The following is a 27510-nucleotide window of genomic DNA, read 5'->3' on the forward strand; positions in this document are numbered from 1 at the left end:
TGTAGATTAAAGCATACAATGACCAAGCAGGTAGGTGACACCCCCGACACTAAGTAAACCAGATTTCAAGTTCATAACTTATCAAAGCAGTTGCCATCTAGTGGCAACGTCTTTATTGAAGGAAGACATCACATAACATTTCAGTCTCATGTTTAATAAGCAAGTGATGTCAGGAGTGGGATTGGAACCCATGCCTCCAGTCAGCTTGGCGCAAATGCCCACCTTGTGTCCACCTATGGGCCCCCGGCACGACCCAACATAATCCGCATCTTAACCCATCTAGACAACTGGGCCACCGCTCCAGAGAGCAGGTGGCAAAACCGCTGTCGTTGGTTCTGTCACACATTAGGCACTGGGTTTTTCTGTCAACTTTCAAAAGAACTTGCTAATCCTGAATCAGCATATTTCTTTTCATTGGTTTAGAAATATGCTCGTTTTCAAGCTGCGAACGTTTGTTTGAGCACAGAGGGGCAGCATTTCATCGCTGCCTTGTTCAGTTTCAGCTGGGATCCAGATTGCATTTCCAAATGATATGATGATGCTTGTTAGGCATGATGGCAACTATGATCATTGTAGTGCCACTAGGACTTTCAAATTTCACAAGGTTACATTCACACAAAGTTGTTATTTTTTTCATATTACTATTTATTAGCTATGCATCCCATTTTGCCTTTGAATACATTTTAGATTTTCATATACATCTATATTTTGTTTTGTTTTTACAACTAGAGCAATGTCACAGGCACACCGAATGACAACCCTGAATTCCAAAAGTTTCCAGAGGAAAAACAAAAATATACTCAACTGATGAAGCTAGAAGTGGCTTATAATCACTAACTGTATATAAAAAGAGACTGATGTCATCCATTAGTTCAGTTCTATTTAGAAATCTTAAGCTGAGCAGTTCCACAGTTGCCCTGACCTCTTTATCACCCAAAGCCTCTTTGCAACCACAGGAGTTGCCTCCTTATGGTCAGCAATTCTGCCAAACGACTGAATCAATATCTATTGTAGTCATATACATATCAAGGTCTTTCATTTTTTTTTACACATTTATGTTGTCATGTTTTTATCTCTTTAGCATCTCCTTCCACTATCTCTATAAATCACAATTAAAATAAATTATTTTAACATTTACACTATGTAACATGCTTACACTATGTTAACGTTTTTAACATAGTGTAAGCTGATGAACTTTCTCTGCAAGAAGTTGTCATAATTTATGTTATCAGTACATTACATTCACTGCCCTGGAAAATGAAATAAAATCCTACATCATGCACTGTCTCTGCAGTACGGTGTACATTTTTAGGACATCCTCAGGTCTCAACAAAAAAATGTCAGATCTCAGGTCTCAGACTAAAAGTCGTCAGGTGTCAGGTCTCAGAAATTCAGGTGTCAGGTCTCAGAACACAAGCTATCAGACAGAGAGAAGCCTCCTTCAGGTGGCGCTGTTGTCAGGTTCCAGCCAATGACTGTAGCAAACATGGACGACGCGACAGTGTCACTAGTTTCCCGGATATCTGATGAACTTAGGTGTTTACACAAAAGCTGAATTCTTTACAAAGGACTTGTTACTAAGAATTAGAGAATTGCAAATTTTCTATTTTTATTGCAAGAAGTCAGATCAAACGATTCTAAGTACAAAATATTGTAACTGTTTTAAATTAAAACAGATTGCACAGTTTACTCTATAATAAATGTTTTTTTGTTGTTCTTAAAAAGAATTATACTTCTTTATTGAACATTACCGTAACAATTCACACACAATTTCTGGTGATGTCAATAAGAAATATAACTGCATCTTTAAATGTTGCATAGTTATGATGAACCACATTTTTGGTACAGTGACCACAAATTAAAATGAGACCCAAACTCAGTTTCAGTCCACCGTTTGGGTTCTGAGGCCTAATTTTGGAATAGAGCAAAGGATTCTGGGAACCCGTGGCAAGAGGTACTAGCGCACCCAGGCTTGAAATCAGTTACACAGCGATAAAAAGAAACACAAAAAATGGCAATAAGCTGTTGTATTATTAACTGCAATAGCCGGTCGCATGACAGCCACAGGAAGCCGACGGGTAAAGAGATCGGTTGTTATCGGATTACGTCGTTGAAGAGAAATTGCCATGTTTCCGAAGTAACAAAGAGCCGACGGATGGCCTGCATTGCAGCCATTCAAAGACCAAATATAACTTCCCAGTCTGCTCCAAGCATTCCCACAAAGGTCAGTGTTTTGTAGTAGTTAATACGTCATTTTTCATAACATAATTGGTGATATGGGTTACAAGCGATTCTGGCGCTGAACAGAAATTGTCGCGCTATGCTCCTTTGTTTATTGTGTATAAATAGTGAATTGTCCTGACAGAATATTGCGTTTCGCTTCTGTTATTACCATGGTACATTGACAAAAACATATACTTTTATTCACAGGATAAAACAGGGTTTTTTTGTATCACTAATTGCCCAGTACAACATACAATATTATTGTCACTGCTACATTTCTGTAAGGCCTACCAGAAATTATTTCCACTAATTAATTACCAAAGGTCCTGTTAATAAACGGTTAACATATGTGTATTTATGAAGACGATTTGTGAGGTAAACCTTTGTTCGTACGATGGTCTTTCGTTCTACATGGTGCATTTCAAGGTCCTGTACCCATCCGTCGGTAAACTGTACCCGGGCTTGTGTATGTATATGTACTCACTCCAAGAACCGTATAATTATAAATATGAGCGTGGTGAAAGTTGGGCAGCACGCTAACGTTTTTTGTCCACTCTGTGTGCTTGTAAGGGTCTAACACTCCTCTTTCACTCCTTTGATTGTTTCCTTGTATCTTTTCTTTGCCTTTTTGTCGAGTCTGTCTTTGTACGGTCCGGCATTATTCTCTTTCGTTTTTGTTTTTGGGAGGGGGGGCAAAGAAAAACCAAGAGGGTATTGGAACGGGAGAATGAACGTTTTGCGGTGCTGCAAATGCTTGCGTTTGATACTTGGATTGTTTTGCCATGGGTTCCCGGCATGCAATGCGCGAAAGTCACGTGGTCTGTCAATCTGTATAACAGTCCAATTAGGCTTCGCCTCACATGGGATTTTTTTCACTGGTTTTGTTTTATTCACCAAAAATAAGATAACATGCCAAAGACCACCCTGTAAAAAAACTGTAGAAATCACATGTCCTGACTAGTTAATCTTTGAGTATTTGCTACCTCGCTATTGACGGTCTCATCAATAAAATATGAATCATAGAAAAGACATGATAGATGACATAATAGGATATTAAGAACAAAATGTATTGTCCCTTAATAATCCTATTTAATCTGATCAGCATTTAGCATTTGACAAGGAAGTTGCTGATGAATGTAAACCTTGAGTTAAAGGACCTCTAGTGGTCAATCCCTGTACAGGTAAACGCTGCATTTGTGTTAATGACCAGTAAGAGCTTTAAATTTGTTTTTAAAATCAGAGCAACCCATAAAAATAGATCCAAGACTTAAAAATAAACTTTAAAGTAAATTATCACAGAAAAAGAAGACCAAACCAGTGTCTTCTAATCACAGATGTTACTTAAGTGCAATCTTTGTCCTGAATGTACTTCTGCATGACACTAAAATCAAGAAGTTTTATCCTGTGCGCAATGCCACGGCCACTCAGCAGTCACATTTGGAACAACAATAATCTTTTAAAAGCTACATAAATTGTAACCCACTAAGTTTTAGCACTAATCCTGGTATAGAAAAATGAAACAAACACACACCATTATTTATTGATTTACTATTTTTATTATGTAATGTTTTTTCAGTTGAAGCCATTTAAGGTCTATTTAATAATGCTGTGTTAGAACAGGCACTTTAAAGCTCTTTGTACTGTAAGGTTAAAACCCCACAGTATTAGAGAGAAAACCCCAGCAATCAAACGATCCCCTATGAGCAAGCACTAAGGCGACGGTGGGAAGGAAAAACTCCCTTTTAATAGGAAGAAACCTTCAGCAGAACCAGACTCAGGGAGGGGCAGCCTTCTGCTGTGACTGGCTGGGGGCATAATTGTGATGTCATTTTATGCTAAGGATACTGAATTTTATGAGAGAAATGATGCAACAGCATGGGCTGTTTGCTTGTTAAGTTAGTGATTTACCATGTAGTGTATGAAAAATGGTATAAAAGTAAAAATTACAATTACAAAAATCACACATATTACTGTACCTATTATACAAATTGGACTTAAAAATCTTGTGATTGTTTGATTCAGGGCTGAAATTCCTCTCTGGACAAGGGAAAACACATATTGAACAATTGCTGTGAACAGATTGTTCAATAAGGTAAATGGTGCTAGACAAATATTAAGGATGTGCCTGCTGAGAAAAATTACTCCTTGGCCCACAGACACAACTAGAGCTCTAATAAAGGGATAAAAGGCTGAAAGATTTCTGTAAACTGTGGAAAGAACAGTTTCTTCATCCTCTCTTTGATGACTTCCTTGGACAATATTTTGTTCATTCTCTTCAGATCTGTTATCTGAAGAGTCAGGAAGGCCAACATTGGTGGGTGAGGTAAAAGACACTCGAAAAAGATTAAAGATGTGCCTGTTCACAAAAAATATTATTCGGGCCACAGACACAACTGGCATTCTAATGAAGGAATAAAAACTTGAAAGGTTTGTGTGAATTCTGGAAACAATAGTTTCTTCGTCGTGTCCTTGAAGAATTCCTTGGGCAACATTTTGTTCATTGTCTTCAGATCTGTTATCTGAAGAGTCAGGAAGGCCAACATTGAATAAATCAATGCTGTAACTCTCATTGTTGGGAGACACTTCATGTCCACAGTTGTTTATAGAAACACTGGTTGTAGGAACCTCAGTTATTTCAGAGGTGGGTAAGGTAAAAGGCACTCGACTATTATTAAGGATGTGCCTGGCGACAAAATTTATTCTTCGGCCCACAGACACAGCTGGAGCAATGCTGTAAATCTCATTACTCAAAGACTCTTCACGTTCAAAATTAATTATAGAAACACTGGTTGTAGCAACCTCAGTTGTTTCAAAAGTGGGTGAACGTTCAGTTTCACTAGTGGTTAAGGCAAATAGTGCTCGACCAAAATTAACGAGTTGCCTGGTGACAAAAAATGTTGCTTGGCCCACAGAGTCAACTGGAGCTGTAATAACAGAAAAAAGAGCTGAAAGATATGTTTGAAGTTGGGAAAAACTAGCTTCTTCTTGCTCTCTTTGGACACTGACTGGTACAACATTTTGTTTATCCTCTTCAGATCCATTAATATCGGAAGATTCAGGAATGTCACCATTGAATAAGTTAGTGCTATAACTATCACTAGCTGGAAACTCGTCATCTTCAGTGTTGTTCATATAAACACTGGTTGTAGGAGCTTCATCTGTTTTAAAGGTGGGTAAACGTTCAGTTTCTCTAGTGGGTGAAGGAAATGGGGCAAATGGTGCTCGACCAATATTAAGGAGGTGCCTGGTGATAAAAGCTTCTCTAAGGCCCACAGGCACATCTGGAACTCTACAAGAGGAATAAAGATTTGGAACATTTGTTTGAACTCCAAAAGAAATAGTTTCTTCTTCCCCTGTTTGAAGACTGCCTGGGACAACATTTTGTTCATTATCTTCAGGTTCATTATCTGAAGGATCAGGAAGGACGGCACTGAATAAGTCAGTGCTGCTGTAACTTTCAGTGGTGGGAGACTCTTCAGGTTCATAGTTGTTTGTAGAAACACTGGTTGTAGGAACCTGATCTGTTTCAGAGGTGTGTGCATTTTCATCGGTATTTACAGAAACACTGGTTGTAGGAATCTCAGATGTTTCAGAGGGGTGTGATTGTTCATCTCTGGAATTAGGTGTCAGTAAGAACCCATCAGGCTCCAAATAACATTCGTCAAGCACCTCAAAGCCGTCAGTATCTGAAGAATTTGTACGACTGAACACTGAGCGCCACATATTTGTAAACAAAAGGTTCAGTAGAGATCAACTATGTATGCTCTAACCTTTAGACGATTGTTAGAAGACTATCGATTCAGCGTTAATTTTGTTAAAATGTGTTTTCAACACTAGGTGTAGTAGAGTGCCTTACCTTGGGGGCATGAGCTCGCGTTCACAGACTTCAAAGGCACACGTGCCGTGACGTCACAGTACACTTACTCTTTGAAATTCATTCGGTCACAAAACGTCTTGAATCTTCACGTTCATTAAGCTGCCCTTATTATTAACCTGCTGTTGTCGGGGAATGGCAACCCATACAGGAAAAGACCCGGGGTGTATCCGCCCTTGAGATTACGGCCCCGCTGTCTTACTCGCACCCAGCATCCAACCCGCCTAGCGACGGAGCGCCATCAAACAGCGGGCCCACGACGATCAACAAACGACGCTTTTTTTTAATGTATTTATTTTTTGTTTTCAAATTTTACAGCTTGCTCTCACATAGAAAGCTCAGGACTGGACTGCAGCGCTTGTCTAAAGAGCCACCATGTTAACGTGGAGTGAAAGTATACTGATCGGAGGTATTAAAGGTAACTGCTTTGTGTTTTTATTTCAGGAATGTAAGATTGCGGGAAGCCAAGTTAGCGTATAACACATCGGCTACTAGATATTAGCTAAATAAATAACGTAGGACTTTACGGTATGGTGCTTTAACCAAGTATTAATTTACTTGTTTGGCGTCCACTGTACAGTTACATGCAGTTCTGTACATATGTTTTTAATTAATTTACGACCCGACCGTCAACTCTGGCGGATGGGGCTGTGAGCACACATGGCCTGTATTTTTGGCAGAGCAATTTTGTTTTAGCCCACTGACATTTTTACACGTGTGTTAGCAGAGATATGAAAATGCGCAGGAAAATCTGACGTGCACGGCAAATTTCACCGAGCGATACTTAGGGAGGAATAAACACACATCAGCCTTCGACCATTTTGGATGAACGCTCAGGCCCCCTAGAGAGCGCCAACTTTATTAACAGCCACACACATGTAAATCACACATCAAACATAAATAAACCCTTTGGCTGTCTCCATAATTGAGAGCACTTTCTCTCTTCATGTCAACACCCCCACTTGCTCTTATATTATGATGCACTTAAGTAACAAAAAAAAAAAAACACCCACACATATAGGGTTTCTTCCTCAGTACTGTATACATGTCCGTATACCATGTTAATGTCCAAACATAAACTTCTCAAACTTGAACAACTTAACTTTTGTCGTAGGTTATGTCATAACATCTGCTACCATCTCTTCTGTTGAACAATAATCCAGAGTTATTTTTCCTGCACTCACAGTTGACCTTACAAAGTGGTACTTTATGTCAACATGTTTACATCTCTGTCTCGTCACAGGATTCTTCGCCAACACAATTGCACCCTGATTATCTTGATAAACCTTTGGCGGTGCATATTTTTGTCCATCGATACCTTGTAACAGTTGCATTAGGTACAAAACCTCTTGTAGGGTTGCAGCTAAAGCCATGTACTCAGCTTCACATTTAGATAATGCAACAGTAGGTTGCCTTTTGGTTTTCCATGTAATTAAAGGACCATCTACAGACAAGCTTATGCAATAACCAGTTGTACTCCGTCTGTCTTTTACATCAGCTGCCCAATCAGCATCACTGTATGCCCACAGCCTCAGTTCTTTGTTGTCACATTTCCTGTAACACAGTTCTTTCTCGGTTGTCCCTTTCAGATATCTCAGTACATGTTTTACTGTAGTCCATTGGTCTTCAGTTGGCTCAGTAAAATACTGTGAACGTTTGCTGACTATAAATCTCAAGTCTGGTCTTGTGCATGTAGCCAAATAGATCAGACTACCAACTGCTTCTCTGTACCTTTTGACATCACTCATCTTTTCTGCATCATCACCATAGTTCAGTTTTTGCTCACAAGGTGTCAGTCTTTCTTTACAATCCTGCATGTTGAACCTTTCAAGTATTTTTTCCACATATTGTTTTTGTGACATTTTTACACAGTTATCATCATATATTTCACCTTATAACCCTCAGGTTGTTCCATGAATACCTCACAATCTATTGGTGCGTGAAGATACACTTTACAATGCAAGACAGATTTATCTGTTTTCCCTTTTATTGCCATACCATCAACAACACCCTGTAATTTCTGAATGTCATCATAATGACAGTGCCTAAGAATTTCATGCCATGTTTGCATGTCATAGCTACCCTTACACTGGTCTTTACCTTCAGTGTTTACTGTTTGCAGGTAGTACAGTCTGTTGTATTCATATATTGGGAACCATGTGCTGTCTTTGTGTCGCAGAGTGTCTTTTCCTTGCTTGAAGATCACAGTTGCTTCCTTGGAGGTAGCTGCTTTTACAGAGAAGATGTCTTGTGGATATGATGGAATGTACAGTGCCTGTTTCAAGGTCGTTTTGTGGCACTGCCCCCTGCTGTCCATCAAGCAAAACTCTGCCTCCCCTCTTTGCTCTGCAACTCCAGTGCACTTAGTGCCGTCAGCCAACTCTACGTAGTGTGTCTTGGGTTGGAAGCTGTCGTCGAATTTTCTGAACTTCATAATATCTGCAACAATATGCAAAGTTGCCCCTGTGTCCACCATTAGACCCTTTTTGTTGACGCCATGCTCTGACTGGAACTCTGCATCCTCGCTGCTTATCCGTTGATATCATTAAAGTCACTGCTATCCATCCTCCTGCTGGTGAGGAGACGTACCTTTCGGGCCTTCAACACCTGTCATCCTGCTGGTGCTTCTGAGAGGAGCAACCAACTGCTGCTACAATCTCTGCTGGATGATTAAGTGTTTGGATCAAAGTACTCAGACACTTTACACATAGAGCTCTATATGGATACACTTTTGTTTGTTTGCTGGTCAGCTTCTCCAATTTAATTTTAAGGACTGTTTAGAGACATTTTCCTTGCAATTTGTTTTTAACATTATAGTTTTGTTCTCAATAACTGAAGTGGAATATGCATGTGGCCCAGGATTAAGCACAAATGGGTTGTAACGCGTCATCAGTGGGAGTGTTGTAACTGATACAAACATTTCTTTCCATTTCAGTTTTATTCATAAGTTAAAGTGGGAAGAAATTCAGACTTCAACATATGAGCACACCCTGTTCTCAGCAAGATCCTTCCAAAGGTTAGTTGTTCAATATTCAACCTGTCTTTACTAGTACAATCTTTTTACAACCATAGATGGAGTGTTTTGTTGTTTTTGTTGTTGTTTTTAATAATCTGCTTTGTTAACAGGTTGGTACACATTGCCGAAATAGTGATTGATAAGCTCAGCATTTACAAAACAGTCATCATTGGCTTTTTGGAAGCTGAAGGCAATGTTGAAGGACTAACATAGAAAATGAAGGATCGCTTTGGCTGTGATGAGGCGATTACCCTGACAGACAGCCAAGGAAATGAAATACTATCTTAATTTCCCCTTGGGGATAAATAAAGTCTCTCTGACTCTGATACTGGACTTCACAAGAAGTAAGCTGTGTGATCAAAACCTGCTTAAGTTTTGCCATTAAAGTTATTCAATACTTTAAATAAATATATTAAATGCCCTTTCCTTAGGTTCCCATTAGTGGAAACAAGTCCAGAAAAATCTTTCCTGTCTCTCAAGATGACTTTGCGGAGTTCCAGGAGAAATGCTAAAGCAAGGTAATTTATGTAAAGTCAAAATCACGCCCTCTCTCTCTCCCTCTTACGCTACACACATGCATAAAGTTCAAAAATACATTAAGCCGTTTGAAAGTCTCCAAGTAGGGGTGGGCGGTATAAACGGTATACGGTAGAAACGATATAAATTTGGCCAACGGTAGAGATTTTGACTGTACCGCTCTACCACGATAGCGCATGTTGATGGTGTCATCAAGCTGCGCCTGTTTTGGTCAAAAGCATTGCAGCGGCTGCAAACAACATCTGCAAATTATGCCGGGTGATAGTATAGCAAAGAGATGAATCACTTTTGGAATATGGGGAAAGGCAAAAACTGCGCTTCCTCCACTTCCATACCATTGATTCATTAACGCTGAATTCTCTCGCAGCTGCTCTATTCCCATGTTGTTGCAGTATATTAATGACTAACCTCGTATTGTGGATGGATTATCTTAGTTTTTCTCTTAATGTCACGCTGGACGGAGGCCAGCAACTTGAACAGAACCCAAGCGCAGACACACAGAGCGGAGGCAAGAGGGCGTTTTAACACAATTTATTGGTGAATATATAATATGGGTGAAAACACAATAACGTGGCAAACTGCGGTGTGGAAACGTAGCCGTGGAACTATTAGCGTGGCATGAACGTGAGGACAACTGGATCTAGGCAGGTAAGTATTGGTCACACTGGGGAGAGAGGAGAGCGGAGTTAGAGCTGGGTTGAAGTGGATTACCAGAGAGGGTAATTATGAGAGTCTCTTCAGCTTACTTGCAGGAGGTGGAGGTGTGGTATCGAGGGGGAGGTATGGTATCGAGGGGGAGGTGAAACGGCTGACCTGGGGTTTGTTGGATCCAAAGTGGTGAGTGAGCAGGAGGGCAGGCAGGTGAGGCTTGGAGATATTTCCCAGTGAGGTGGAAAAGAGCTGAGATCCAAGTAGTGAGCAGCAGTCGACACTGGAGAATAGGTCCTGAAGCACAAGAAACAGCGTGAGTCAAACAACTTGAGATTAGCAACATGAACGTGGGAGCCGGTTACCAACATCAGGTAGTTGACGAACTGGCAGGGAGGAGATGACAGCGCAGAGCTTAAATCCCTCTTTGGCCTGATTGCCTCAATTAGCTCCAGATGCATGAAGCTGAGGAAGTCCTGCCCACTGGCGGAGCCAAGGGTGCTCTGGCACTGATGGAAAATCCCAGCTGCTCACCCAGACCATGACACTTAACTGAAGTTTGGTCAGTTTATAGCATCCTGCCATGCAATTGCATTTGTCCCTAACCACCAGAAACCCTCATGTTAACTTTTATCGAGTGGGGAAAAGTTAGCGTTCATCCTTCAGCTTCACTGTGCTAATGTTATGCTAATGTAGCTGTTATGCTAGCGATCACGTAGGACATTATTATATACCAGCTAGCCCAACTTCAGTAACCCTACAAAAGTCACTGCTGTTTAGTTTTCTGTCTTTATTTATGTTGGAAGTGATAGATAGCAGAGCTGTACGTTTTAATTTTTCCAGAAATCTCTCAGTCAGAACATGCTTCTATCATGTTTAGGTGGAAACTAGCGAGCTAACTTCCTGCTAATTTCTAACTCTGTTAAATTTAATAAATTCTGTTTTCATGGATGCCTGGATGTTAAACTTAATTGTTACACCTAGTAAAGCAGCAACGCTGATCATTTTATTAAAGATGAAAGAATTTAGAGAGTTTTTAACTCTCAGTGATGCCGCAGTGTTCATTTGACTTTGGAACCTGAAATAGACGGAGTTTTGGACCCAGATTACTCCGCAAGTTTCCTGACTACGGTAGCCATATTGCTCCGGCAATCCATCAAGTGGTGTGCCTTCATAGCTTACCAAAGTCGTACTAAAACATTTTTTGACAGATTTCTGCGTGCCGTGTACCACATAAAATCGGTTGGAGGTCAGTAAGCACAACCAGAATTCATACAAAGACACACTGTCGATTTTTTGAGAAAATTAAAGTATTTTAAGTGTGCCTCATAGCATGTAAAATCCGTTATACAGAAGAAAATAATATATCGCAATATATATTGTTACCGCACATGCTTCAAATTATACCATGAGATGGATTTTAGGCCATATCGCCCAACCCTACCTCCAAGACATCACTTTGACCGTAAATCTGAAACTGCAAAGACCGCACACACATTCTGTAAAGGATGCCTTCATCTGCCTCATTTGCAAATGGTACAGCAAGTTCAAAAGTTTGTCTTTAGTTAAATTTCTTAGTTTACAGTTGAAGTAACTAATATATGTTTCTTCTTCTTTTTTTTCAACCTTGTAGCTCTTATGGAGAAGCCCAGTTTTCCACATGTTGCAAGTCTCTAGTCGGATGCTGATGCTGGATGTGTGGAGCAGTGTGGCTGTTAACTGCAGATCATGGTCTGAAATGCAGAGAAGAATTTGATTGTAAGGTACACTAGGTTAAGAGTCCCCATGCTGTTCTGACTCTCTTTAAAGAGACATAAATGTGTAATTCATTTAACATTGTTTGAATAGGAATGGGCAAATGTGTTACTAGAAAGCTACAGAGGCTGCAAAGTTGGAATTTCATATCACCACCACAGCACTTGGTTTAATTGATTTGTCCTGAGGTTTTAATCTTGTTTGATGTTTATTACAAGGTTTGGAGCAGTAGCTTCGAACTGCAATTTAACACTTCATTATAGAATTATTAAAATTAATTGTTGCATTGTTTCCCAGATATCTGATGAACTTGGGTGTTTACACAAAAGTTGAATTCTTTACAAAAGACCTGTTACAAAGAATTAGAGAATTGCAAATTGTCTCTGTTTATTGCAAGAAATCAGATCAAACAAAATATTGTAACTGTTCTAAATTAAAGCAGCTTTCACAGTTTACTCTATAGTAAATGGCTTTTTGTTATTCTTAAAAAATTATACTTCTTTATTGAACACTACCGTAACAAGTCTCACACAATTTCTGGTGATGTCAATAAGAAATATAACTGCATCTTTAGATGTTCCATAGTTATGATGAACCACATTTTTGGTACAGTGACCACAAATCAAAATGAGACCCAAACAGTTTCAGTCCCCTGTTTGGCTGCTCCAGAGGGGAAAGGCCCCAAACCAAAAATTGCAGTCTCTTTGCAAGTGATCCCACCTCTTGTTGATAGAAATCAGCTGCAGCAGCACCAGTGGGCAGAAGAACCTCAGGAATTTTTACAGGCACCCCCTTTAGTCAGTTCATTTGGTATTCCATTTCCTACAGGACACGAAAGATTGTTTAAAGGGGTTACAACTGCATGAGTTACAATTTACTTACAATTTACTAAATCCCACGTGAAAGGCTCTTTCACATGGGATTTTTTTTCACTGGTTTTGTTTTATTCACCAAAAATAAGATAACATGCCAAAGACCACCCTGTAAAAAAAACTGTAGAAATGTAGAAATCACATGTCCTGACTAGTTAATCTTTGAGTATTTGCTACCTCGCTTTCGACGGTCTCATCAATAAAATATGAATCATAGAAAAGACATTATAGATGAAATAATATGATATTAAGAAGAGAATGTATTGTCCCTTGATAATCCTATTTAATCTGATCAGCATTTAGCATTTGACAAGGAAGTTGCTGATGAATGTAAACCTTGAGTTAAAGGACCTCTAGTGGTCAATCCCTGTACAAGTAAATGCTGCATTTGTGTTAATGACCAGTAAGAGCTTTAAAGTTGTTTTTAAAACCATAGCGACCCATAAAAATAGATCCAAGACTTAAAAATAAACTATAAAATAAACTAATCAGGAAAAAAAGAAGACTAAAACACTGGCTTCCAATCACCAATATCACTTAAGTGCGCACAGTCACACCGAATGACAACCCTGAATTCCAAAAGTTTCCAGAGGAAAAACAAAAATATACTCAACTGATGAAGCTAGAAGTGGCTTATAATCACTAACTGTATATAAAAAGAGACTGATGTCATCCATTAGTTCAGTTCTATTTAGAAATCTTAAGCTGAGCAGTTCCACAGTTGCCCTGACCTCTTTATCACCCAAAGCCTCTTTGCAACCACAGGAGTTGCCTCCTTATGGTCAGCAATTCTGCCAAACGACTGAATCAATATCTATTGTAGTCATATACATATCAAGGTCTTTCATTTTTTTTTACACATTTATGTTGTCATGTTTTTATCTCTTTAGCATCTCCTTCCACTATCTCTATAAATCACAATTAAAATAAATTATTTTAACATTTACACTATGTAACATGCTTACACTATGTTAACGTTTTTAACATAGTGTAAGCTGATGAACTTTCTCTGCAAGAAGTTGTCATAATTTATGTTATCAGTACATTACATTCACTGCCCTGGAAAATGAAATAAAATCCTACATCATGCACTGTCTCTGCAGTATGGTGTACATTTTTAGGACATCCTCAGGTCTCAACAAAAAAATGTCAGATCTCAGGTCTCAGACTAAAAGTCGTCAGGTGTCAGGTCTCAGAAATTCAGGTGTCAGGTCTCAGAACACAAGCTATCAGACAGAGAGAAGCCTCCTTCAGGTGGCGCTGTTGTCAGGTTCCAGCCAATGACTGTAGCAAACATGGACGACGCGACAGTGTCACTAGTTTCCCGGATATCTGATGAACTTAGGTGTTTACACAAAAGCTGAATTCTTTACAAAGGACTTGTTACTAAGAATTAGAGAATTGCAAATTTTCTATTTTTATTGCAAGAAGTCAGATCAAACGATTCTAAGTACAAAATATTGTAACTGTTTTAAATTAAAACAGATTGCACAGTTTACTCTATAATAAATGTTTTTTTGTTGTTCTTAAAAAGAATTATACTTCTTTATTGAACATTACCGTAACAATTCACACACAATTTCTGGTGATGTCAATAAGAAATATAACTGCATCTTTAAATGTTGCATAGTTATGATGAACCACATTTTTGGTACAGTGACCACAAATTAAAATGAGACCCAAACTCAGTTTCAGTCCACCGTTTGGGTTCTGAGGCCTAATTTTGGAATAGAGCAAAGGATTCTGGGAACCCGTGGCAAGAGGTACTAGCGCACCCAGGCTTGAAATCAGTTACACAGCGATAAAAAGAAACACAAAAAATGGCAATAAGCTGTTGTATTATTAACTGCAATAGCCGGTCGCATGACAGCCACAGGAAGCCGACGGGTAAAGAGATCGGTTGTTATCGGATTACGTCGTTGAAGAGAAATTGCCATGTTTCCGAAGTAACAAAGAGCCGACGGATGGCCTGCATTGCAGCCATTCAAAGACCAAATATAACTTCCCAGTCTGCTCCAAGCATTCCCACAAAGGTCAGTGTTTTGTAGTAGTTAATACGTCATTTTTCATAACATAATTGGTGATATGGGTTACAAGCGATTCTGGCGCTGAACAGAAATTGTCGCGCTATGCTCCTTTGTTTATTGTGTATAAATAGTGAATTGTCCTGACAGAATATTGCATTTCGCTTCTGTTATTACCATGGTACATTGACAAAAACATATACTTTTATTCACAGGATAAAACAGGGTTTTTTTGTATCACTAATTGCCCAGTACAACATACAATATTATTGTCACTGCTACATTTCTGTAAGGCCTACCAGAAATTATTTCCACTAATTAATTACCAAAGGTCCTGTTAATAAACGGTTAACATATGTGTATTTATGAAGACGATTTGTGAGGTAAACCTTTGTTCGTACGATGGTCTTTCGTTCTACATGGTGCATTTCAAGGTCCTGTACCCATCCGTCGGTAAACTGTACCCGGGCTTGTGTATGTATATGTACTCACTCCAAGAACCGTATAATTATAAATATGAGCGTGGTGAAAGTTGGGCAGCACGCTAACGTTTTTTGTCCACTCTGTGTGCTTGTAAGGGTCTAACACTCCTCTTTCACTCCTTTGATTGTTTCCTTGTATCTTTTCTTTGCCTTTTTGTCGAGTCTGTCTTTGTACGGTCCGGCATTATTCTCTTTCGTTTTTGTTTTTGGGAGGGGGGGCAAAGAAAAACCAAGAGGGTATTGGAACGGGAGAATGAACGTTTTGCGGTGCTGCAAATGCTTGCGTTTGATACTTGGATTGTTTTGCCATGGGTTCCCGGCATGCAATGCGCGAAAGTCACGTGGTCTGTCAATCTGTATAACAGTCCAATTAGGCTTCGCCTCACATGGGATTTTTTTCACTGGTTTTGTTTTATTCACCAAAAATAAGATAACATGCCAAAGACCACCCTGTAAAAAAACTGTAGAAATCACATGTCCTGACTAGTTAATCTTTGAGTATTTGCTACCTCGCTATTGACGGTCTCATCAATAAAATATGAATCATAGAAAAGACATGATAGATGACATAATAGGATATTAAGAACAAAATGTATTGTCCCTTAATAATCCTATTTAATCTGATCAGCATTTAGCATTTGACAAGGAAGTTGCTGATGAATGTAAACCTTGAGTTAAAGGACCTCTAGTGGTCAATCCCTGTACAGGTAAACGCTGCATTTGTGTTAATGACCAGTAAGAGCTTTAAATTTGTTTTTAAAATCAGAGCAACCCATAAAAATAGATCCAAGACTTAAAAATAAACTTTAAAGTAAATTATCACAGAAAAAGAAGACAAAACCAGTGTCTTCTAATCACAGATGTTACTTAAGTGCAATCTTTGTCCTGAATGTACTTCTGCATGACACTAAAATCAAGAAGTTTTATCCTGTGCGCAATGCCACGGCCACTCAGCAGTCACATTTGGAACAACAATAATCTTTTAAAAGCTACATAAATTGTAACCCACTAAGTTTTAGCACTAATCCTGGTATAGAAAAATGAAACAAACACACACCATTATTTATTGATTTACTATTTTTATTATGTAATGTTTTTTCAGTTGAAGCCATTTAAGGTCTATTTAATAATGCTGTGTTAGAACAGGCACTTTAAAGCTCTTTGTACTGTAAGGTTAAAACCCCACAGTATTAGAGAGAAAACCCCAGCAATCAAACGATCCCCTATGAGCAAGCACTAAGGCGACGGTGGGAAGGAAAAACTCCCTTTTAATAGGAAGAAACCTTCAGCAGAACCAGACTCAGGGAGGGGCAGCCTTCTGCTGTGACTGGCTGGGGGCATAATTGTGATGTCATTTTATGCTAAGGATACTGAATTTCATGTTTGTTAGAATTAGTGAATTACCATGATGACTATTTTAAGTATGATTATAAGTAAAACTAAAAGTGCAAGTGCACCAATTACTGAAGTCATCCAAGAAATTACATCTAACCATCTTCTGATTGTAGGAATCAGGCCTGAATTTGCTCTGTGGGGAATGGGAAACATACGCTGAATAATTGCTGAAAAATGATTGAACAATAAGGTAAATGGTGCTCCACAAATATTAAGGATGTGCCTGGTGACAAAAATGACTCCTTGGTCCGCAAGCATAACTGGAGCTGTAATAAGGGAATTAAAACCTGAAAGATTTCGGTGAAGTCTGGAAACAGCAGGGTCTCTGTCCTCTCTTTGAAGAGTTCCTTGGACAATATTTGGTTCATTCTCTGAAGATGCAGGGAGACCAACATTGAATAAATCAATGCTGTAACTCTCACTGGTGGGAGAATCTTCATGTCCAAAGTTGTTTATAGAAACAGTGGTTTTAAGAACCTTAGCTGTTTCAGAAGTCTCACTAGTGGGTGTGGTAACTGAGGTAAATGGTGCTCGACCCATATTAAGGATGTGCCTGGTGATGAAATCTTCTCTAAGGCCCACAGGCACATCTGGAACTCTACAAGAGGAATAGAGATTTGGAATATTTGAGGTAAATGGTGCTCGACCAATATTAAGGATGTGCCTGGTGATGAAATCTTCTCTAAGGCCCACAGGCACATCTGGAACTCTACAAGAGGAATAGAGATTTGGAATATTTGAGTTAAATGGTGCTCGACCCATATTAAGGATGTGCCTGGTGATGAAATCTTCTCTAAGGCCCACAGGCACATCTGGAACTCTACAAGAGGAATAAAAATTTGGAACATTTGTTTGAACTCCAGAAGAAATAGTTTCTTCTTCCTTTGTTTGAAGACTGCCTGGGACAACATTTTGTTCATTATCTTTGGGTCCGTTATCTGAAGGTTCAGGAAGAATGGCATTTAATAAATCAGTATTGTAACTCTCGCTGGCTGAAGACTTTTCATCTTCAGCGTTGTTCATATTAACACTGGTTGTAGGAATCTTAGTTGTTTCACTGGAGGGTGACTGTTCGTATTCAAAGTTGTTTACAGAAACACTCGGTGAAGGAACCTCAGTTGTTTCACAGGTGGGTGACTTTTCCGTTTCACTAATGGGTGAGGTAAATGGTGCTCGACCAATATTAAAAATGTGCCTGGTGACAAAAATGACTCCTCGCCCAACTGACTCAACTGGAGCTGTAATAATGGAAGACAGAGCTGAAAGATTTGTTTGAACTCTGGAAAAAAAAGTTTCTTTGTCCTCTCTTTGAAAACTTCCTTGGTCAGCGTTTTGTTCCTTCTCTTCAGATTTGTTCATATCTGAAGGTTTGGGGAGGACGCCATTGAATAAATCAGTGCTGTAATTCTCACTGGTGGGAGACTCTTCATTTTCAAAGTTGTTTATACTGGTTTTAGGAGCCTCATCTATTTCAGAGGTGGTTGCCTGTTCATTTTCATAGGTGTTTACAGAAACACTGGTTTTAGGAACCTCAGACTGTTCATCTCTAGAAATAGATATTGGTAAGAAGAACCCATCAGGCTCTAAATAATATCTGTCAAGCTCCTCAAAGCCATCAGTGTCTGAAGAATTTTTATGACTGAAGACTGAGCGCCACATATTTGCAGACGACTATCGATTCAGAGTTAATTTAGTTAAAATGTGTTTTCAACACTAGGTGCAGTAAAGTAGAGTGCCTTACCTTGGGGGTATTTATGAGCTCGCGTTCACAGACTTCAAAGGCACACGTGCCGTGACGTCACAGTACACTTACTCTTTGAAATTCATCGGTCACAAAACGTCTTGAACCTTCACCTCCCTGTAGTGATGTGACGTTCTGTATCGAGGCTTCGAAGCTTGTGTCGAGTAATGGAGGGGGCGTTTCCGCGATGCGCGTATCGAGGCTTGCTTCATTTATGGGAGGAGCTGAAAATGATGACGTCCGAAGCCTCGCTGCCCGGCTGTACCACGTGACTGGTTCATGAAGTGGTTCGAACTTTGCCGCAAGCTATGACAGCGATACAAACCCCTCAGACTTCATTCAAAAATGTAGGTGTTTGATGGAGAGTTGCAGTTAGTGAGAGTTTGGAGACAGTTTGGAGGTTTAGGAGAGTGAGGAGAGAATATCAGGAGAGAATGGAGCCAGCTAAGAAGAGGAGGATGTCCTCCCCTGTGTGGGAACATTTTGATTTTATTCCTCCCAACAAGGTATGTAAATTTCTACAGAAGATGTATTTTCATAATAGTGATGGTGCAATATAATTTATGTTAAGCTGTCTTTACTTTTGTACAAGGTGAAGTGTTTGCTATGTGCCAGGGAGCTGGGATATAACAACAACACCTCATCCATGCTTAGGCACTACACAGCTTTGCATGAGAATAGGGGAACACAGATTGTGGAGCAAGACCAGGTGAACCATCAAATGCCATGATAATATAGCATGCAGTAATGTAACTAAATGATATAACAATATTATACAGCTGTAATAAGTTACGTGTGTGATATTTATATTTGTGCTTTGTTTTTATTGTCTTTCCTCAGGAGAACAATCTCAAATAGATGAAGACCTGGTTAGCATGGTGATCGAGGACTCCCAGCCATTTAGCATTGTGAAGGACAAAGGATTTAAAAGATTTGTTAAATCATTCAATCCTAGCTATGTTCTCCCCACTAAAAGGTCATAAAAGCAGTGAAAATTTAGTTTTTACAAAATAAAATGTGAACAGGCAGGACTGAGGCCTCAGTGTGTAGCTGTCCATACCTCAACGTTACAAAAGCACAACCACTGTCCACACCCCAACCTCACCTCACAGTAAATGATCATTTCCATTTTAAGCATTTCCAAATGATCATTTTCCATACTACAATATATACACAAAGTATATATACAAAGTATACTGCCATCAATACAATATAGATGTTTTACACACTCCTTTTGTTGTTGACATTTACAGGCTGTGTGCAAAAGGCCACACTCTTCAAATTCATGCCATCTAATATTTTTACGTCCAGTAGGTGTCCTACTAGAGCAAATGAAGCTTCAAGAAGCTTTGCGCTGGGGTGAACCAATTGGATGAAAAGCTTCAGTGCTTCATGAAGCTTCATCTGCCCATCACTACCTCCCTGAACGTTAGTATTAACCATTAAGCTAACTTTAATATTAACCTGCTGTTGGCGGGGAATGGCAACCCAGACAGGAAAAAACCCGGGGTGCATCCGCCCTTGACGATTACGCCCCCGCTGTCTCACCGTCGATTAACAAACAACACACTCCCCTTTTTTTAATTATTTACTTTTTGTGTTCAAGTTTTACGGCTTGCTCTCACATAGAAAGCTCTGGAAAGCTCTGTTAACGTGGAGTGAAATTATACTGGTCGGAGGTATTAAAGGTAACTTCTTTGTGTTTTTATTCAGAAATGTAAGATTGTGGAAGCCGAGTTAGCTTAAAGCACATTGGCTACTAGCATATTAGCTAAATAAATAACGGAGGCTTGTATTTTTGTATATATTTCTATGGTGCTGTAAGCCAGTGTTAATTTACTTGTTTAGCTAAATAAATAACGGAGGACTTAACGGCAGCGACTTTGTCGCTACATCTAGCGAGTTTTCAGACGCCCTTATTGACTTTTTTTCTAAAAAGCGACAAATTTGGTGACTTTTTCTGGTGTTATTGGAGTGTTATTACGACTTTTGACGTGAAAGCACGTATCGCTCTTACAAGCAGCGGGAGCTGCCGTGGGCACCTCGCCCGTGCCAAAGCACTCACACGGTCCTAACGCAGCAGTCGCCCCCAGCTGCTGTCAGAGCAGGAGCTGTTTACACCTACGCGTCCAAACTGCAAATGAATTGTGCATGAGCGAAGCCGCTGCTCCCGCACTGACTATAACGCAGGTCGTGAGAAGTTGTACATTACTTTGTTTAAAATAAATCAATGCACTAAAATACACCATTCCAATCATCTGTTCAACCTGAGCCTGTCACTGGGGAAAGTTCCACAGCTGTGGAAGACCTCCTGTGTGGTACCGGTACCAAAGACCTCCCATCCCAAGGACCTCAGCAGCTTCAGGTAGGTAGCCCTGACATCACATCTGATGAAGACCCTCCAGAGGTTGCTTCTAAGCCATCTGCACCCCCTGGTGAGGTCTTCATTGGATCCGCTGCAGTTTGCTTACCAGCCTGGCATTGGGGTGGAGGATGCCATCATCTACCTCCTGCACCGAGCCCCGACTTACCTGGGGAATCCTGGAAGCACTGTAAGGATCGTGTTCTTTGATTTCTCCAGTGCTTTCAACACCAGCCAGCCACAACTTCTGAGGGACAAGCTGGAGCTATCGGGAGTGGACCACCACATGTCCCAGTGGATACTGGACTACCTCACAGAACGCCCACAGTATGTCAGGACACAGGGCTGTGTCTCTGATACGCTGGTCTGCAGTACGAGGGCCCCACAGGGAACTGTGCTGGCACTGTTCCTCTTCACTCTCTACACTGCAGACTTCTCCATCAACTTCCCACGCTGCCACTTACAGAAGTTCTCTGACGACTGCCATAGCTGGCCTCATCACAGGTGAAGATGACTCAGAGTACAGACAGTAGACTCTGGACTTTGTGGACTGGTGCCAGCAGAACCACCTGCTGATCAATGCCAGGAAAACCAAGGAGTTGGTGGTGGACTTCCGGAGACGCAGATCCATCACACGGACACCTTCTATGACTCTGTGGTGGTATCTGTCATTTTTTACAGTGTCGTATGTTGGAGCAGCAGTTTATCGGCAGCTGAGAGGAAGAGGTTGGATAAACTCATTAGGAAGGCCAGCTCTGTTCTGGGACCCAGTGCAGTTGGTGGGAGACAGAAGGACTCTGGCCAAAATAACATCAGAGTCTCCCATCCCATGCATGTAAATGTTGCTGAACTGCAGAGCTCCTTCAGTGACAGACTGCTACATCCTAGATGCATGAAGGAGCGTTTCCGCAGGTCCTTCCTCCCTGCAGCTGTCAGACTGTACAATCAAAACTGCTCCCAACAAACAGAGTTTTACATCAGCGCTGTAACCTGCACTATTTTATCAACCCATTCACACTATAATTAATTAATTTTTCTTTTTTTTTTAGTAGTATCTTTATTTCAGACATATACAAAAAAAAAACAACAATATATACACAAGTACACATACTTGCATTTACTCTGTGTACATACACACACGTATGTGCTCAGATAAAACAAAGAAAATAAAATAAAAAAATAAATAAAAATAAAAATAAATAAATCAAACAGAGTCTCAATTACATGAAATGACGATTATTAGGTCTGAAATGGAGTAGGAAGAAGTATAACATACTTATTAATCCCTACCCCATGCTTAACATTCTATTGAATCCCACTATTCACCTAATTCCCATCATCACTTACCCCACACAATAAACAAGGAGAACATGTATAAACATAGCTACAGTGATAGATATAATTTAGATACAATTTAGCATAGTTATATATACAATGGGTGATCAACTTTATCAGTTTCATATTCTTCCAAAATCAGTTTTCGAAACATCTTTATAAACTGACTAATGCTTGAACATTGCTGTAGGTCCACAGTAAAACTGTTCCACAGTTTTACCCCATAAATAGTAACACAAAAGGTTTTAACCTGTGTCCGTGCTTTAAGAGTCTTCAGATTTAATTTTCCCCTCAATGCATAGTCCCCGTCTCTGTCAAAAAACATCCTCTGTACATTTCCTGGTAACATATTGTATCTGGCTTTGTACATAATTTTTGCAGTTTTATATTTTATAAGATCCATAAACTTCAGAATTTTTAATTTCAAGAACATGATGTTAGTGTGGTCTCTAAATCCTGCTTTAGTAATAATCCTGATTGCTTTTTTCTGAGTTTTACATAGTGGTTGAAGTGAAGTTTTGTATGTATTTCCCCAGATTTCCACACAGTATTCTAAATATGGCAATATAAGTGAACAGTAAAGTACCCGGAGTGATTTGGAAGGCAAAAAATGTTTAACTTTACTCAGTACAGAGATGCTTCTTGACAGTTTAGCTTGTATATGCTTTATGTGAGGTTTCCAGCAGATTTTGTTATCTATTATCACACCCAGAAATTTTGTTTCAGAAACTTGCTCTACTTCAACATTGTTTATTAACAATTTTGCTCCGGCATCTTTTTTACAATTTCCAAATAACATAAATGTAGTTTTTTTCAAATTTAGTGATAACTTGTTTCTGTCAAACCATGTTTTTAGTTTAATCATTTCTTGTGTGACAATTTCCAAAAGCTGCTGTGAATTCTCTCCAGCACAAAAAATATTTGTATCATCTGCAAATAAAATAAACTGCAATATATCAGATGTTTTACATATATCATTGATATAGAGAATAAACAGCTTTGGTCCCAATACTGACCCCTGTGGAACTCCGCAAACAATGTCCAGGCACTCTGATTGATATTCACCAATCTTCACAAATTGTTGCCTGTCTCTCAAATAACTTCTGACCCACTCTAGCACCACTCCTCTAATACCATAGTACTCCAGTTTATGAAGTAATATTTCATGGTTAATTGTGTCAAAAGCTTTTTTTAGATCAATGAAAACACTAACTGTGCATTGTCTTTGATCTATATTGTTGGTGATATTTTCAATTAGTTCCATTAATGCCATAGATGTTGATCTATTTGGTCTGAAACCATACTGACTGTCCATTATTATTTTGTGTTTATCTATAAATTTGTCAAGTCTATTAATGAAAACTTTTTCCAGTATTTTTGAAAATTGTGAAAGTAGAGAAACAGGCCTGTAATTTGTGAATTGGTGTCTATCTCCATTTTTAAACAGTGGTATTACTTTAGCTGTTTTCATTTGTGTTGGGAATGCACCAGTTTGTAGAGACAAATTGCAAATGTGTGTTAAGGGTTTGGAGATGCCACTGATCACTTTCTTAACGATTTCCATGTCAATGTCATCAGAGTCTGTAGAATTTTTTGTTTGTGATTTCCCAACAATATCAATGATTTCCTTTTCTTCTACCACCGTTAAAAACATTGAATGAGGATTACAGTCAATGAGTTTAGTTTCTTTCTCTGCAGAATCTGTTATATCAGGAATTGTATCAGCCAAATCTGGCCCAACACTTACAAAGAATTTATTGAACTCATTAACCACATCACTCATGTTACTAATATTTCTATCATTGTTAACGAAATACGAAGGATAATTTGACTGCCTAGAACCATTTTTAATGATGGTATTTAATGTTTTCCAAATCCCTTTAATATTATTTTTATTCATATTTAATAATTTCTCATAATATTCCTTTTTACATGACCTCAAAATACTAGTTAATTTATTTTTATATTTCTTGTATTTATTTTCAGCTTCTGTGCTTCTGATTGTTATAAATTCTCTATATAAGGTATTTTTCTTTTTACATGCATTTTGTAATCCTTTTGTGATCCATGGGCACGCTACATATTTTTGATTTTTACTATATTTCTTTAATGGGCAACAGCTATCATATAACAGTTTTAAATTTTCCTAAAAAAATCTCATAAGCTTTATCAATATTTTTTTCCTTATACAGCATCTCCCATTCTTGCTTAAGTAAATCACTTTTAAATGCATTTATGGACTCCTCTGTTCTCACTCGTTTGTATTTTGTTGTATTTTCCTGTTTGGCCTTCCTGTAATTGCTGTTATACACTACAAAAACAGGTAGATGATCACTGATGTCATTAATTAGGAGACCACTTATAGATCTGTTTTCTATTTCATTAGTAAATATATTGTCTATTAAGGTTGCCGACTGTGCTGTAATCCTGCTGGGTTAGTAATCACTGGACAGAGTCCCATGCTATACATTGTATTAATAAACTCATCTGTCATACTATGTTTGTTTGGATTTAATAGGTCTATGTTGAAGTCCCCACAAATGAACATAACTTTTTGATTTGTCCTAATAAATGTTTTATCTACCCACTCCTTAAATATTTCAATATTAGAACCTGGTGTTCTATATATACAACTTACAATGACATTTTTCTTTTTTTCCATACTAATTTCTATTGTTACACACTCTAATATGTTATCCACCACCACCGTCATTTTTCCACCACCCTGTATTTTAAATTTTTATCCACAAACAAAGCCACACCCCCACCATTCTTATTCTTTCTGTTCATAACATTTAATTCATATCCGTCTATTTCAAAGTCCACTCCTTTCTCCATATTAATCCACGTCTCAGATACTGCAATCACACTGAATGGATGTGCAAATTTGCTTAAGTATTCTCTTATTTTGTGAAAATTGGCATATAAACTTCTACTATTAAAGTGGATTATGGACATTTTGCAGTCAGCCTTGACAGTTTTATTGAATTGATCTTCAGTATAATAGCAGCTGATATTTCTGATGTTAAAAAAGTTCAATTCTGGATCAATGTCCTGCTCTGTGAAGTGTGTATTGTATTCCATGTTTTGTGGTGAATTTAACTCCAGATTCTCATGATTAGCAATCCTCTGTGATAGCAGTGTATAATTCCCAGATGTTAAATTAGTTGATTGTTCCATGATTTAATATGTTGTGCTTTAGCTTCCGTTGTTATCTTCTGTTACCTGCTTTGATGAATGTTGATTGTTTGTTCAGCTCCTTGCATTTGTAGTCATGTTAATATTTTTCCAGATCCTGGATGCGTTTGATGACCAGCACTTTGGCTTCCTCCGGTGTACCGTTGAGTTTAATAAATATTTTACAGTTTGCAGTCCATGTATTTTGAATTTTACCCAGTTTCTTTAGGTGTCGTGCTTTCTTAGCCATGTCTGCGTTGTATTTAGTTAGATGGTCATTCATGTAGACGTTCGATCCCTTTAGTTTTCTCCCCTGCTTCAGCAGTGCATTCTTGTTTTTCCTGTTTACAAATCTTATGATGACAGCTGGTTTATCACTAGCGTTTCTCCTTGGCAAAGGGTGGCATGCCTCGATGTTATTACAGTCCAGGTCGATCCCTTTTGACTGCAAGAAACCAGCTACCTGTTGCTCTGCAGAGCTAACATCCAGTTCTCCATGGTCCTCTTTGCTGTCAGCAGTCACAGCCCGAGCATATGACCGGGGTTTTATGTGTAGCCCTGTGATGATCACATCGTTCATTCTGGTGTATTGCTCCAGGTCCGCGACCCTGCTTTCCAGATAGACAATCCGTTTCTCCTTCTCTGCATTCTGATTGCGAAGCGACTTTATCTCCTCGACAATGTCCAGGATATATTTCTGCTGTAGCTTGATAGCTGATGTTTCTTCAGTTAAAAAGTCCAGTGACTTTTTGATGTCCTCAATTTCCTCAGCGGACGGTGTTCTCTTAGGCCCCATTTAGTTTGTTGTCTCGCTCGCTCGAGACAACAAACCAGGGTTTGCCTCTTATCTGTATTTAATTTTATTTAATTTAATAACGGTACAGTACTCTTTTTTTTGTAACCCTTGTCCTTGATGTAAATATGTAAAAATTGTGTATGTTTCTGTTTTGTGTCTTGTGTACTGTTTGTTTGTATATGTTTCTTTCTTGCTGCTGTTACACCCAAATTTCCCCTTGTGGGACAATTAAAGGATTATTCTATTCTATTCTATTGCTAACTTAGAAATCGGATGTCCTTGCAGAGCCTTACCTTCATCTTCTACATCCAATTTCGACTGAAGCTGTCTGGTGATGCTTGCTATGTCCATTTTTGATTAATGTAGTTCGTTAATAACGTTATGGTTAAAAATGTTCTTCTTTTACTCTTACTTTTTTGTGGATCCCAAGGTTTAAAATTCTTTAAAAGACACACACAGACACGTAAACAAAAAAGTAACTCTATTTGTGCCTATTTCGGGTCAGTTTTGCCGGTCACAAGTCCGGATAAAGGAGGAGGGTTGGAATTGTGACATTAAAAAAAACAATAATTGCTAAAAGAAATTTAATGTGTGGTTTTAAATATATACTAAATGGTTTTAGGGTGTTTTTACTGACTTTATGTCTCTTCCATGATGTTATTTCTCTCTCCTACAGGGTCCTTTATAATTACATGACCAATTATGCAATTAGGCGATGACGTCATCAAGCGACTTCGTCCTCCAGCTTCACTGTTTATATATCATGCTAACATAGCTGTGTCGCTAGCGATCACATAGCACATCATTATATACCAGCTAGCCAAACTTCAGTAACCCCACAAACCTCACTGCTGTTTACTTTCCTGTACGACGTCGGGCACAGGAACCAGCAGGAGGCAGACACCTGACTTCGGGGTGTCGTCCCAGGGTCCTTTTTTTGTAAATTTTTTGTGTAACATATCTGACATACATAAGTACGTTAGACTGAAAGATGCAGAATCCTGACAGTCAGAAAATGCTGTTTTATGCTAAAGCACAGATAAGACATTTTTGAAAATCATGGACTTCTTCACAGTTTTCTGAAACTATTTTACAGTGTGTAGGTGTGCCCCCCTCCCCCATGTGACTGTTTCAGGGACTGAAACAGTGGTGGCTGTTTGTAAGAATCTAAAATATAAAACACTTTTTTGTTTACTACATAAATCTATGTATTCATTCATAGTTTGATGCCTTAAGTGAGAATCTACAATGTAAATAGCCATGAAAATAAAGA

General features: G+C 38.9%; 1 protein-coding gene and 1 long non-coding RNA gene across 2 annotated transcripts; both read right to left on the reverse strand.

The window, feature by feature from the left end:
* Nucleotides 1–11625: 11625 nt before the first annotated feature.
* On the reverse strand, nucleotides 11626–21403 carry LOC146512644 (uncharacterized). The gene is made up of 3 exons (XR_014875842.1): nucleotides 18568–21403; nucleotides 12774–12875; nucleotides 11626–12031 (listed from the first exon to the last, which is right to left on the reverse strand). It is a non-coding gene; the product is annotated as an uncharacterized LOC146512644 (long non-coding RNA).
* A 3302-nt stretch (nucleotides 21404–24705) lies between these two features.
* LOC146512645 (uncharacterized) lies at nucleotides 24706–26252 on the reverse strand. Its single transcript, XM_085169944.1, has one exon. It carries the CDS (start codon nucleotides 26235–26237, stop codon nucleotides 25542–25544), a length of 696 nt encoding a protein of 231 aa, XP_085026070.1. The 5' UTR covers nucleotides 26238–26252; the 3' UTR covers nucleotides 24706–25541.
* Between the last annotated feature and the right edge of the window lie 1258 nt (nucleotides 26253–27510).

The sequence above is a fragment of the Neolamprologus multifasciatus genome, chromosome 8 (assembly GCF_963576455.1).
Source record: "Neolamprologus multifasciatus chromosome 8, fNeoMul1.2, whole genome shotgun sequence".
NCBI classification, from domain to species: domain Eukaryota; kingdom Metazoa; phylum Chordata; class Actinopteri; order Cichliformes; family Cichlidae; genus Neolamprologus; species Neolamprologus multifasciatus.